At 37.4% G+C, this 14,972-nt stretch overlaps 1 protein-coding gene across 1 annotated transcript; it reads right to left on the reverse strand.

Annotated features, from left to right (window-relative positions):
- Positions 1-5,051: 5,051 nt before the first annotated feature.
- LOC131006431 (PH, RCC1 and FYVE domains-containing protein 1-like) lies at positions 5,052-14,280 on the reverse strand. The gene is made up of 9 exons (XM_057933600.1): positions 13,745-14,280; positions 12,086-12,172; positions 11,004-11,093; positions 10,254-10,334; positions 9,956-10,150; positions 7,683-9,815; positions 7,051-7,197; positions 5,900-6,282; positions 5,052-5,569 (listed from the first exon to the last, which is right to left on the reverse strand). The coding sequence occupies exons 1-9, from the start codon at positions 13,820-13,822 to the stop codon at positions 5,437-5,439; spliced, it is 3,327 nt and encodes a 1,108-aa protein (XP_057789583.1). The 5' UTR covers positions 13,823-14,280; the 3' UTR covers positions 5,052-5,436.
- Between the last annotated feature and the right edge of the window lie 692 nt (positions 14,281-14,972).

Genomic DNA, 14,972 nt, shown 5'->3' on the forward strand with positions numbered 1-14,972 from the left:
GAAGAAAAATAATCAATTAGTATCAACGCTGATGCATATTTCACTCATCATCAGCTACTCCTCCCTGGTCACAAAAATGAGCTATTAAAGTAAAGCATTTTTGTGATGAGAATTTCCTTTCTCATTAGCGTTAACCCTCATTTTCCAATTTTCCTTGTTGTTATGTTTTGAATCTCCCGCTTCGCAGAAAATGAGAATCTCCCGCTTTAAGCCCGATTTGATGTTTTATCTCAGTACAACAATTCTCCTTAGAAAAGCTTTTTACGTTCGACTCATCCATTATTTTTAAACGATATGACGTGTCACAATCTCCTCCGTCCACCTTGCATAGAGATTTAACCCTAAATTACCACCTTCTCTTCACCTTTTTTCCCCAATCTCACTTTTATCTTTCAACAAAAACACGGCCAGTATTGCGCAAGGCTCACTTCTCCGCCGATTGTCCGTCATTTCACTAATTCACACTGCTATTGCTCCTATTCCCGTTCCTTTACGTCCCCACACTCGACTTCCTACTGTTAGCAGTATAGTTTTCGCCATTTCTCCGTGATTTTCTTGTCCCCCATCACATTATCTCCAGGTATCCTCGATTATCACCTCTTCATGTGATTTTGTTTCGCCGTGTGCTTCTTATTTGAGCGTCGTCATTGATGATAGTGTAGATAGAAATATAGAAGTTATGGCTACAGTGGGTGAGGCACAAAATCTGATAAACTCTGAACAGAACATACGCTGCATTAGCTTATCCCCCTCGACATTAGGGCGTAAAACTTTGAAAGAAATCAAAGAAATTCTTGGGAAGTATCCTTCAGTTTTGGAAATTAGGCTTCCTCGGTTAATGGAGGAATGACCAGATGATTGTAATAATGATTCAATTCCTTTGTGGGAGAAGCACATAGATACGGGATTATATTTGCCCCCTTCCCCATTTATCTTGAGAGTTAGAGAATTTTTCGGCATTCATTTTTTCCAAATCTCCCCTGCTGCTATGCATAGGGCCTTCGCCTTTCATATTGTGTGCTATGTGAATGGGATTCAAGATATTGTTAAATTATTTTTTAAGACTCAAGTCTTTAGAAAAACTGGCATTCATTATCACTTCTCGTCGAATCCCAAGTATCAAATAAGGTTCTTGTCAGGGCTAAGTTCTTATGACAAAGGGTGTTGGGTCCCGGAAGGTCTAGAATAGGTGTATGGGAAGGGAAGAAATACACCTAAAGACAGTTTTTCAAAATCAAATACAATACAACCTTTAACAGTTAACTGATACTGAAAACTATGACTGATGAGTCAGTTAATGAAAGGTTGAAGATTGATACTGAAAAACACTTCAGTAAAGATATCAATTAAAGTCAAGACTTTAACAGATACTCTCATAAAGCTTCAGTCTTGGATTGAACAGAGAAGTGTTATGAATCTTACTGACCATCCGAAGAATTATCAGTTAGACTAATAACACACGCAGCGAAAACTTTGTCTTTGAAAAAGCCTTTTAGAAACACGCTGTCAGGTTAAAGTTTCACTTTGCGATTAGTCAGTTTCAGTTAAGAACGTTTGTGTACAGATAAGAAAGTAGAATTGAAAGCGATAAACGACAAAGGGATTTTTACATGGTTCGGAATCCAATTCCTACGTCCACGGTCAGTAGATCCATTATCATATTATGTAAAATAATGCAAGCATACATAATGTCGGTGGTATTTTCTTTATACGGAGGCACGGACCTCAAATCATTACCCAATGAGCTTGGAGAACTCCAAATGCGCGTTCCACATCTTTTTTCACAGCTTCTTGCATTTCCTTGAACTTCATTCTTTTTGGATCTTGAGGACATTGGAAGCTCTACACAAATATTTTCCACTCAGGATATATATTGTGTATTAGGAAGTATACATGGGCATATTGTGTGTCATTTACTGTGGGATGCAAGGCGCTTGTCCCTATAGAACATCGTTGAACATGGAAGACTGATTAAGAACGTTGATGAACTTTGTTTGACCTTGTAACTCCAAAATAAATATGCCAGATCCACAAATCTTGATATGTAATCGCCTTAAGCATAATCGTTGGGACTCCATAATCGTCATGGGTGAACTGGCCTTTCCATGCTACTAGGCAATTTTTTCATGTTCAGTCATGCAATCAAGACTCACGAGCATTCCAGGAAAGTTATGCCTCTGCTCGTGCATTTTTCAACAACCACCGATAGTCATCAATGGTTGGTCGCCTCTAGCCTCAAGTAGTGTGCACCGAAAACTTCAATCACACCTCGGCAAAAGTGACGCAAACATTCGTACTCTGTTATTTCAGAAATACGTAAGTACTCATCATAATGATCAGTTGGACCACCATATGCCAATTGTCGATTTGCATTCGTGCATTTTTTCAGTGGACTAAAACCTTTCTTCTATGTTGTGTCGGTTCTCTGTTGGAACCATGTGTTGTGTGTTGTCACGACTTTCACTATGCTAGTGAATAACTCTTTAAGCATTCCAAAATGTTGTCTACATACATTAGGACCCCATGTTGGATTGTCACTGAAATAATACCTCATGAGACATTGGTGTGCCTCCTCCCGATCCCGTCAAATATATCTTCTTAAGGGACATGTGTATTGTGCAAGAAGCTTGTACTCCGCATTCGAATAATACGTCTGACCTTTTCTAGTAGGTTGGTTGTTGTTCTCGGAGTGTGCATCGCCAGAGATATCTATATTTTCTAGACCTTGCACAGATGCCTTTCCCAAAGATGGCGTTCCCCGCTCCTTCGCCCTATATACGCTGTTCTCATTGGCGAGTCTGGATACATAAATCCTTGCAGGGAATACGTTGTGGGTGTGGATTGGGATACATACCATTGCGAGGGATATCCATATAGCTGAAACCCTTGAAGTCGATACCCTTGGGATGAAAATCCAAATTGAGAGGCACTCATGGGATTGTTAGGAAATATATATAAGGATTTTGAAGCATATTTGGTCAAGAGAAATTCGGATAATTCGGACGAATCTCAGAATTTTGAGAAGGGTCATCAGAATTTTGGGAAGAAAAAATTAAATTTTACGAAACAGAATCTGATCCATAGGGGATCAAACCATTTTTAAAATCCACACATGATAAATATAAGTGATGAGGAGTAAACTCTGCATCAATGCTGTGCAATTAACATGGCTGAAATATTTCTTTTATATTATTATCATTGACACAATTATTATTATTATTTCAAATATTTTGTGCAGCGCTGACTTGACAGGGCTGACCTTATCAATCGGGAATTATCTTGGCAGCTCAACGACTCAGCTCCAAGCTCAAGACTCATGTAATAAAGGCTTAGGCCCAATTATTTAAATTAATGGGCCTTAGAGGAGAAATGGGCGAAGCTCACTTAATAGCATACAAATAGGGTTATTTCATTTTTTACTCACAAGTTAGAAAAGTTAGTCATTCTTCCATTTCTCAATTCATTTTCTCACCATGTAAAATGTAAACACTCTCCAAAAATATAGTGAAACACCCAAAACTCCACCCGTGGATGTAGATCTTATGATCGAACCACGTAAATTCTTGTGTCGTTTATCGTTTTATAGTTAGGTGTTGATTTTGAATTCATCAACTGGCGCCGTCTGTGGGAAAATAGAGCTAAGGCGTGAGATTAATCAGTTTTCTGGTTACTGTTCATCGAAAAAGAAAATCATTTTCTGGCGATTTCTTTTTCAGTTTCCGGCGACAGGGGCCGATCCATCTCAATCTCAGTTTTCTCTCCAAAAATGGTCGTGCTCTCTCCTGCATCCATCGATCTATCATTCTTAACCAATTTTAATATTCTTCTTAATTCTCGTGTCCAAAAATTTTGGAACAATAATAATGAAACAGATAAAGTACTTTTTTATTAAAAAATATTCGATATGAATTTCTTATACGGGCTAAAATATTATTCTCTCCCAAAAGAACATTGTTTCGCCATGTGCTTCTTAAAAACAATAAAATTTATTTTACGTTAATTTAATTTTATCTTTTATATTTTTGTTAGATGTCATTTTTGTGCATTTATTTATATATTTATTTTTATTATAATATATTATATGAAAATACAATTTAACAGTAACTTTTTTCCATCATATTCTCTTTTTTGTAGTACTTTTTTTTTTCTTTCTATTTTGTTGATTTAATGCTAAAAAGCATCAAATTCAATTCATGAAAAAAATATTCAGTATGTATATTAAACTTAAGTTCATGATAAAATCTTTAATTTAATGTAAACATTATAAAAATTAAATTTAAAACGAATAAGTTATGATCGTTTAAAATTAAAAAATTATTTTTTCTTTCTCACCAACTCGAATAGTCAAGCATTAGTGTACAATACCCTAAGTCGAGCGAACATTATTGCATGTTGCTCGACCTCAAATGCTCTAATTGTGAGTCAATCGAGCATTAGTGTGAAATATACTAATGTGTGACCTCAATTGCTCGAAATTAAATGAGTCGAGTGAGCATTGATGTAAAATACATAAATACTCGAATTCAAATGCACAATCGTGCTTCTGTGTTTTGAGTGATGAAGAACGCGCTTTAGATCTAGAAATGCCGCCACCACAGTCATTCCACCACCACCACCACCACCACCACCACCTGCTTTCTACGTCAAGGGAGGGTAGATTCAACTGCAAGAGAGAGAATGACAGAGATGGCAGTGGATCTACGGCGTGGGCGAGAGGTGGTGATGGAACTGCAACATGCATTGTCTAAGGAACGGCGAGAGAGATTTGTAGTGGCTGATCTAATTTGCAGAGAGAGAGAGAGGGGATGGCAGGTAGGATTTTTTTTTTTTTTTTTTATGTTATTTATTTATTTTATTTTCAATTTTATTAAGCATGCTAATTAAAAAAAATATTTGTATTGATGGGTATAGTTTCTCTTTTATTTTTTTTTATCATCTACCATCAATCCTTTTATTTATTATCATGAGTGAAACATAATATAATAAGGTATCTAGATTTCGACAAATGCTGTGACGCAAATTAACAAACTAACACATGATGAAAATACAAATTAAAGAAACAATGTAAGCAAGTTAGATAAAAAAGAAAAGAAAAAGCAGTAGAGAATGAATTTGGTTTATAGAATATACATGGAAGGTGCTCACAACTAGAGCCACCACCCCACCCTATGAAGAATTTACATTTCTCACCCTCAAACGTCAAACCCCACGCAACGCTCTTCTGGGGAAAAAAAATGATAAACCACTGTCAACCATCAACAAGAATATTAGAAGAGGTTAAACAACCCAAAAAAACATTAGAAACCTTTCCTCCCCAACCCTCCAACCATCACTAATAACTCTTCAGACGTGAGGGGAGAACCGACAACACCCCCCACCCCCCCCCCAAAAAAAAAAAAAAAAAAAAAAAATCATATACATACACAACGTGCACTGTTAATGTCCCAAGTCCTCACTAGCTATGCCGACACTTGACTTGTCAACCATCCGCACATTGTATTGTTCGTATACTCTTGCCCGGTTCTCTGCCCACCATGTTTCTGCTTGCTTCTCACTAAATCGCTTCCGACTGCATTCAAACATTTCACAACAAAGTCAGGAGGAATCCTCCATGCTTTACATTTTCAACATTTTGGCCTAAACTAATCATCTCACCTCTTCAAATGATAGACCAGGACATACTTTATAGTTACTAGTATACCAAAAAAGAAAAGAGATGAAAAAAACTGCTATATATTCTAAACCATGGTTCAATAACATGAAAAAAAAAAAAAGGTGTTTTCGCTATGGAATGGACCGAATGGTTATGTAGTTATACGAGACATATTAGGAAAATTAAACATTAAATTGGAAGGTATTACATTAGAAAAAACATAGGCTAAAGCTGAATGCAACATACCTGAAACGAACTCGCTTCAGATCTTTGAGTCCTCCAGGTAGCGAGGTAAGAGTGATATAAACACCAGGCTCATCTTGCTCAACCCACTCATTTTCACTACGAGGATCACTTTCTTTTGGTCTATTACCATTTCTTGTTCCATCTGTATGTGCTGGTCTGCTGTGACCCAAACTGCGATTACTTGCAGTGCCAGACCCATTAGTAAGCAATGGGTTGTTTGACTCATTTGATTCCAGATCCAAGGTATTTGTTTGACCATTCACTCGATCAATAGAAACAATTGAAACATCATTAGGTATTGAAGGGGGAATAAGTGGATTGAAGGGCGGAGATTTGGTGCTTCTGGTAGAACCCACAGGAAGTCTTTCAGCCATTTCCTTCAGCTGCACAATAGAAAACATCATCAAGCTCCTATGAATTAATTTTTAGCAGACATGACCATTTATATCAATGAGAACTTCAAAGATTATTTCAGAAGAGTTCAAGAACTGGACTTTCATCCACATCTGGCAGGATTATACAACTAAAAGAAACTTTGTGAACGAGATTCCCAAAGCTATTGAAGGAACAAGAAAAAGCCAATTAATTAGCTCCAGCACTAGACAGCAAACAAATATCTTAACAGTGATGGGCAACATCAAGAATCTCTACAAGGTAAGAATATTTCTACTAGCAGTTGATTCTTCCAGGTAGTTCAACATCATAAAAGTGTGAGGGCCGAAATTAAAAAGGAAGAATGTAAAAAAAGTGAAGTACTAGCTAAGGTGTTCTTGGATATGTGGGCTTCAGATATGTGAAAGCAAATATATATATATATATATATATATATACAGATATTTTTTCTTCCTGATATACATGTCATGACATCTTTCAAAGCATTTGGGTATCCCCTCACTATTGACTAATGGTTCAGCAGAAAATGTATAACAAATAGAAGAAAGCCAAGTCTATGTTGTACTGTAAAAAGGACATATGAACCCGAGATTATTTTAATTAAAAAAAGGGTGTACAAGTAAAGTTATCTTGACTGCTAGATAAAACAGGCTTATTTCCATGCTGTCAAAAAAAGAAAACATGCATTCTCTTACAGAAATACGTGCAAGTAAACATCTGAATTGTCATCTAGATTTTTATACAGAATTATTTCTTACTTGAGCAGTAAGTGATTTTATGACTTCTTTTGCAGCTTTGCACTTCGCAGTCTCTTCCCCTGCAATTGCTATTGCCTCCTTCAGCTGTGTAGTTGTTCTTTCTAGCTCTACTTCCTGAAGTTGAGCCTTCCGAGTGAGATTCTCCACCTGCACACAAAATATATTTCAATGCTATCTGAGACGGCCATAGTTATATCTGGCAGCAGCACATATAATCAGAGAACCACAATATATTTAACTTAGAGCTGTCCCGCGTAAAAGAAAAGAAATAACTTTTCCTTGATAAATGTAGAATACATGCTAGCGATTTCAATGAAAAGTAAAAGTTTGTCCACATAAACATTTATCTCAAGTGAAACTTATGTAACTCCCTATAAAATAATAGGTCTCCTATTCAGCACCATCACTTATATAAGATAACCAGAGATTGAGGCTGTGCACTATTAGCTGATTAAGGTAAGATGAAAAACATGTCCACCCTAATAAATTCATCCCCAACCAACAGAAAGAGTTCAATGCGATAAAAACCATAAACGTGAAAAATGTAGGGCATGTATAACCACCATAAACAAATAAATGACATTAAAATAAGTAGCAGTAACAGAATACAGAACCAACTGCAAGGAAGTTACCTGTGCTCTTAATTTAATAACTTCTTGGCTGAGGTTATCATTAGTCGTCTTTGCCTCATCCAGAACAATCTTAGGTGATGTAAGTCCTCCGAGAGTAGGGGTTGGTGTAGTAGAGCGAGGAGGACTGGCCCGTCGTGATATTGGTGATGTTGCTCGAGAAACAATTCTTGATCCAGGAACTGAAGCTGAGAAGAATTTTTTGGATGAACCAAATACAGGATTGAAAGACTTTGAGATATTAAGAGCCCCCCACTGGGAGTTTCCATTTGGGATTGGTGATACACGACTGCTATTAAATTCCAGTTTTTTGTTTCTTTTAGAGGAAAGGCTCTCCCCTTGTTTCAAGGATTCCATTGAAGAAAACCTAGCTAGATTAGGGCGAGATCTTGTATCCAATTTCTCATCTTTGTCTTTAGCGTCATTAATTCCCTGATTCATACTTGCTCTTCTACTTATTGATGACTGAGATGAATTATCAGTTTCAATAGCCTTTCTCAATTTACTGAAGCAATTATCACAAACACGATACGGTTTATTGGGATTTGGCGCCATAGAAGCCCTAAGTGACTTCTTGCTGCTGCATGAATGACAAAAAACAAGGCCACAGTTGTAACAGTTGTGACGCTTCCTTTTGAAGTTAAATGGCAGGCGGCAGCCAGAACACATGGACTGATCGACCCCTGAGACCCACTTATGAAGGCAGATAGCTGCAGTGAAATTAGTACCACAAGCAATACTCTTTACTTGCTTGTCTTTCAGAGCTTCAACCAGAGTTGGATAATTTCGGTCATCCGTATCCCCATGACCCAACCTACCATTTGCTCCCTTTCCCCATGTATAAACTTCAGTTCTTGAAGTCAACACAGCCACATGATAGGCACCACAAGCTATCTCCTCCACAAAACTCTTCCCGAGTTTTCCCTCAACACGACATGGGAGCTTCCCATCAGCTTGAGGGTTTCCCAGCTGTCCATAAACTGGACTCCCCATGGCGTATACATGCCCAGAGGTTGTAAGAGCCACGGTCATACTGTGCCCACAAGCAACTTGGCAAAAATTAGGTTCTACAAGAGCAGCAACACAGGTAGGCACAAGCTTTGATTCCTTATCACCATGTCCAAGTCGACCTTTGTCGCCGTCTCCCCATGTAAAAAGCTTGCCTGAAGAACAGTTACTTGAACTTGAGCTTCCAACCATTACTTCAACAACTGCAGCAGTATGCCAAACACCACAGGCTGCTCGGACAGTGCGTAGACCCTTCAGAGATTCCACTTCTCGCGGCTTTGAGATACTTACACGATCTCCATGACCAAGAACTGCAAAAGTTCCATCACCAAAAGTAAACAACTGCCCAGCAGAAGTCACAACAGCTGTATGCCAAGGCCCACATGAGATTGAAGAAACGTGTATTCCCTCCAGTGGCCCATTTACTCTTTTTGGCACCCAATGGCTAACTTCATTGCCATGCCCTAGAAGGCCAAAATGACCATCACCCCAAGTGTATAAATCTCCTGAAAGTGTAACAGCACAAGAATGATATTCACCGCATGCAACAAGCTCAATATTTGTATTGCTGAGTGCATCAATTAACTTCGGATGCAAGACATCGGCATCTACGCCATGACCAAGCCTGCCTCCTAATTCTTCACCCCAAGAAAATATTTCTCCCTGTTTAGTCACTATGGCAGCATGCCGTCCACCACAAGCTATGTTCTGAACATCTAATACAACTGCAGATTCTAATGCTTTGGGCAATAATGCATCCATTTTCACTACAAGACTACTTCCAACTCTGTGTGGTCCACCACCAATAACACCATCCCCAGTGCCTTCTCCCCAAATGAAAACATCGCCCAGGGCATCACCATCATCATGACCAGAACCTTGACTTGATGAGCTTACAGCACTAGAAAGGCTCACTCTGAAGGCATCTACCCCCATTCCTTTCATGTGACCATGTATGCCATCAGAACCTCCAGAAGACACAGAATGCACCGAACCACTAGCAGAATCTGAGGGGAAGAAACCCTTTGGAGGCACAGCATACATTATGGCATCAGAAAATACCTTATCTAAACCATTTTTTGGAGGACTCTCATAAGGGCTGTGGAGACGAAGTTGATCACCACCATCCTGGTAAAGTGATTTCAAGTTGCAAAAGTTTACTTTAGAAAAGGTAAAAAAGTTAGAAAAAAAAAGAGAGTGAAGAGCATACAAATGTCTAGCCTATAAATCAGAAAAGAGGAAGTGTGGCTATAATGAAAGCAGTATACCTTCTGCAAGCTATCACCACTTCCAAAGGGGGAGTGCAGTGGCGAACTTCTTCTTGTGTATGTTCTAGGACTAGTAGCTCCAGAAGAGATTCCATCACTCCTTGATTCTGTTCTCCACTTCCGCTGGTGACCTCGTGAAATCAGTGCCTTAAGGCCACTAAACCAGACTTCAGCTTCCTCCTTGTCCTTACATATCTACAAAAGGAAAGGAAAATGGTTCAAATTAAATGATCAGAGAAAGAGCAATGGCCCAAATACTTGTTTTCCGAAGAACTTAGGATAACAAAGAGAATCTTACCAAATCAAGTGATCTGTCATTGTATATAAGAGAAAATGATTGGTATTCTTTCTCAGGTCGTGGGTACCTTTGAAAAATTGGCTGGAACAGGAGACAAATAGTCAGAATATGAAGAAGGCAATTCAAGTATTTACCCAGAAATGTATTAACAGGACTCATAAATTAATTGCGCACATACTCTACACAAATCAAATAACATCATATTCAGATAGCTCAAATCTCCAAACTGTAAGTTTAACAGTAAATGATTCAGTTCGTCTTTAAAAGATTCATAAGGGTACCCCAAACCCAAATAGACTTCAGCATATGGAGGTTAAAAGTTTAGATTAGTTCAGCAATACGATAAAAAATTACATTGAATATTTCAAACTCTAAGCACAATAAAAAAATAGTCCTAAAATCAATTATTTGGCCAGAACTATATTGATGAGCCATAAAGTACCGCTGGCACATGGATCTGGTTGGGCTGTCTTATTAAGTAAGTGAAGTCTATAGGAGCTGGGGATACATCTGTCTCACTTGGAAACATATGATCTACAAGCCCTAGTGCTTCCTGAATAGACGTACAAGATCTAGTTTGATTCTAACAGGTTGAGGGACCGCAGAGTAGAGTTTCTTGTAGTCATGTTAGATTTGCAGCATTATTTGACATATGAGTCTACAGGGACAAAATCATATGGTGAACCATAATTAACATGAAAAGTTATTGTGCATAAGCTGTCAATGAGGTACGAGAAATAGGAAACTCACAGTCCGTTGCCCTGATATAATTCTGGAAACATGACTAAGTTTAAGGTGTTTCTCCTCTTTACCCGAGAACCATATAAGAACAGATTCATCCTGAAATAAAGCAAAAGCACTCGTTAGATTTTTACAATGTCTTTCCAAGATTTCTCAAAAGAGCAAAACCAGACCACAAATAACATGGTAAAAATTAAGGAATTAATAACAAATTAACAATGTGCCAGGGTTCAACAATCATGCTAAATGTGTTTAATGCTTTTAATGATCAGGGTACCAGCTCATATTCGATAGTACTTATCAGATTTACACAAAATAAGAAAACCTTTCTAGTGAACTTTAAGAAAGATTATCAGACTTGCATTGAATAAAGGTAGTAGAAGTTTATGACAATGTGCTACTTGAAGCATCCAACTCAAGTCTTAAATGAAACTAAACCCCAGGTCATCCATGCCAGCTCCCTTACTAGCAGAAGAAATCAACCTACTACCTAGAGTTTATTTTTTATCACGCGAATCAACAATAGTTAATATACTCTGCATATTTTTTTTTTAAATCCTCACAATCAAGGAGAGAAAGGTTCCACAAGTTTAACATATTGCTTTGTTTCCCTTTATCTGTTCTTCTTTCTTTTACTTTTTTTTTGGGAGGGGGGTTGTTATACTTGAAATGTAGATTTAAATCATTGCTAGTATATTAAATTATACATGTGAAAACAATAATAGATCAATCCTCACTTTTGCAAATCAATAGTTTCACACATGCTATAAGTCTAGATACTAAGGGGCATATCGATCAACTGCTACAAAGTAGCAGCTAATCAGAGCATGCATTTGTTGTTGGCTGTGTTGTACACAACCATCAAGAAGTAAACAAGATGTCAATATACATGTATGACATTTAGCGGCAACAGGGTTACACATAGTTTCATGAACCTTAAAAACAAAAACAAAATTAAATAGAGAGAAACATATGAGCTAAAAACTGAAGACTATTGGAATTTATTGCATCCATAACTTATTGTAATGTCACAAACTGAAGTGACAAAGAAAATCCCAAAAGCCAAAATCTTAAATATCCAATGGACTTACATTTGCCAGACGGAATGGGCAAAATTTGGGCTTCCCTCTTCTCCCATACTTCAGTAAGTATGCCCCTTTCTTTAGAGCTGTGATAGCCTGTCATAAAAATCAGCAAATTTACAATAGATTAGCATAGCCTGTTGGACACAATAAATGAAATAGAAAGTAAGCGATTTTGTATAATTCCAGTTAACTATACAGAATACTACAAATATAATGAACAAAGCCTCAAACTAAGAAATTCAGTGAAAAATCCTAAGTCAAATTAAATGAAAATGCAGAAGATCAGCACGTCAAAGTTCCGTTTTTCAAGCTTAAAGCAACCACAACTAAAAGAAAAATCATACCACTATAAGTACATGATGATCAAGTGCTCAGAAAATGAAAAATATTGTTGAGCTGTTAGGAACTTTAAAGGAACAAAATATTTGAGCAATCACTTCATCATTTGAAGCTTTGATATCAATTGAGACTTCACTAGGAGCTATTCAGACACATGAAGATTGTACTAATTCATGCACCCCAAAAATGAAATGATGTTGCATAAGTCTGCCCAGAAAGATAATCATGAAGGTTAACCAAGACTATCATCATGCTTTAACTCGGTCTACTGAGCTCCATTCCATGTTTTGCATACTTCTGGCAACATTGGCCAATTTATCATTTATATCTTTAAGTTGGATGAACTATAAATATAATATATGGGACGCCAGCGATACAAAAGTATAGTGTGAACGTGTTGTGGAACTGACAAGGCCACTAGCCAGCAATCATGGGAGTGCCAGGAGTGAGATATAAGTAATGTTTGGCATACCCATGCCATGCAAACAATAATTAAGAAAACTTAATTAAGCTTAAAGAAATTCTCAGAAATTTTCAGAAATCTTGTCAATGGATACTTCATGAGTTGATGTCAAGTATTTTGACCTGAGTATCGATGATTGGAATAAAATCGGTGAGAGAATCAAAGAAATAAGACGCCGGAAAATTAGAACACATCTTCAAAATCTTTCTCTCCAAGCAAAAGTCTGAGGATTCTCTTATAGCTTTCTGATTCTTACTTCTAGAGCATGCTTTTACAAAATCATGTCAGTTTAAAAGGCTGGTGATCCACTTAGAAAAAAGTACTTAGTTAAACCAAATAGCCAGTACGGCAAGCAGCAAATGAAGCCTTTCTGCATAGAGTAACTTCAGCTATCAGTGCATTTGCATTACGCAGTATAAAAATCTTAGGAAACAGAAACACGACACCACAAATATGCATAAGAAGGAAAAATTGTTAAAGAGCTCCAGCAATATCAAAGAAGAGCCATAACCCCAAACCCCCAACCTCAACCCACCCACGCCACCATCAACCCAATCCATCCCATGAAATACATCAGAATGTGACTATACCTAATTTTACCCTGATAATGATATTGATCTTTATCCTTATGAACTACAAACTCTAGCCAGCTCTTTATGAATTTCTAACTAGAAACAAGCCCATGCGTATAGTAATTAGCAATTTGAATAAAATTCGAAGAACGCAATCAGCTAACCCAAATGAACAGAAACTATCACCACAAACACACTAAGCAATAGAGAAATTAATACAGCTCAATCCAACACCCGAGAGTTAAAATGCTCATAAAACCAAAAGGTAATAACAAGCCAATTAATTTATACTTGTTCAATATCCCTCTCGATTGGGCCACCAGTTCTGCTGACGTCGGAGCTGCTCATCCTATCGGCGGCGCGTGACATCAAAACAAAAATTTCCGCTTTCCCGAACAAGCCCTAAATGAAAACCCTCCTCCATCCACCATCCACACTCATAAAATACTCAACTCCCAGTCAACTGCACGCCGTCGGCAGCAGAGTAACCGCGCGAATTGCACAAGGTACAACTGCAGAGCTCGCCAATTGCCGAGTAAACGTGAGTTAGTAACCAAGTAGGAGAATGAAGTCGTGAATAAATCGACGGCGTAGGAGAGGGTAATATCGAAGCCGATTGACGGCTGCGGTGAGGCGAAGATGCGAGTTGTGAGAGAAAATGGGAGATCAGGGAAAGGCGAGTTGAGTAAAATTCAATGGGTTTTTGATCTGATAATTAACAGTTTCTTTTGCAGCTGGAGTGTGTAACAGTACTATTCTGTGCACAGATATGAGAGAGAGAGAGAGAGAGAGAGAGAGAGAGTGTGGACTTGTGGAATTCCAATTCTTTTCTAATTCTCTCCTTTTTTTTTCCTTTTTTTTCTTTTTGCCTTTTCTTTATGGGAGTAAAAATGAAGGAAGAAGATGTAGCAATTTGGTTAAATGGATAAATAATTGAACTTCCAATTAATTATTTCCATTTAGTATGTTAAGTGACAGTCATCTCTGGATACAAAAATGATTAATAAAACCTTGATGTGACATTTGTAATTTTAGTTTGAGTAACATCTACCACTCATTGCATAATTGGCACTTACAGATGCGTCACCAATAGTTGGGATTGTTTTTGTATGGCCACATGCAAATATTTGCCTAAAAACACTTGCGACATTAGGTAAAAACCTTCGACAAGTTTTTTCCTTAATTTCTTTTTCTGGGGAGGTATTCTCAGGGTTTAATTAAGGGGTTATGGTAAAAAAGAAATACACGAATTTTGATAAAAAAAAAAAAACAATTTTTATCTGAATTTTAAATTAATTTAAAAAATTTATAATTTTATATTTTAGTCGTAATTTACATCAGAGTTGACTTTCGACAAAATTATAGCTTAGTTGATAGTTGGAAGTTCACCTGATATTGGTGTACTTTCTAATGATGAGGAATATTTAGAAGCTCGGAGGTTTAAAATGCAAAACTTAATATATTTGACTTAATTTCAACCATAAAAAAAGTTCTAATTTCGCCGGAAGTCAAACTCATG

Source organism: Salvia miltiorrhiza, chromosome 1, assembly GCF_028751815.1.
Source record: "Salvia miltiorrhiza cultivar Shanhuang (shh) chromosome 1, IMPLAD_Smil_shh, whole genome shotgun sequence".
In the NCBI taxonomy this organism is placed as follows: domain Eukaryota; kingdom Viridiplantae; phylum Streptophyta; class Magnoliopsida; order Lamiales; family Lamiaceae; genus Salvia; species Salvia miltiorrhiza.

Coding starts and splice junctions, on each gene's coding strand:
- LOC131006431 (XM_057933600.1), bottom strand. CDS start 13,822: ATGTCACGCGCCGCCGATAGGATGAGCAGCTCCGACGTCAGCAGAACT. Junction 12,173..13,744: donor TCGAGAGGGATATTGAACAA/GTATAAATTAAT, acceptor TTTTTATGACAG/GCTATCACAGCTCTAAAGAA. Junction 7,198..7,682: donor TTATTAAATTAAGAGCACAG/GTAACTTCCTTG, acceptor TTTTGTGTGCAG/GTGGAGAATCTCACTCGGAA.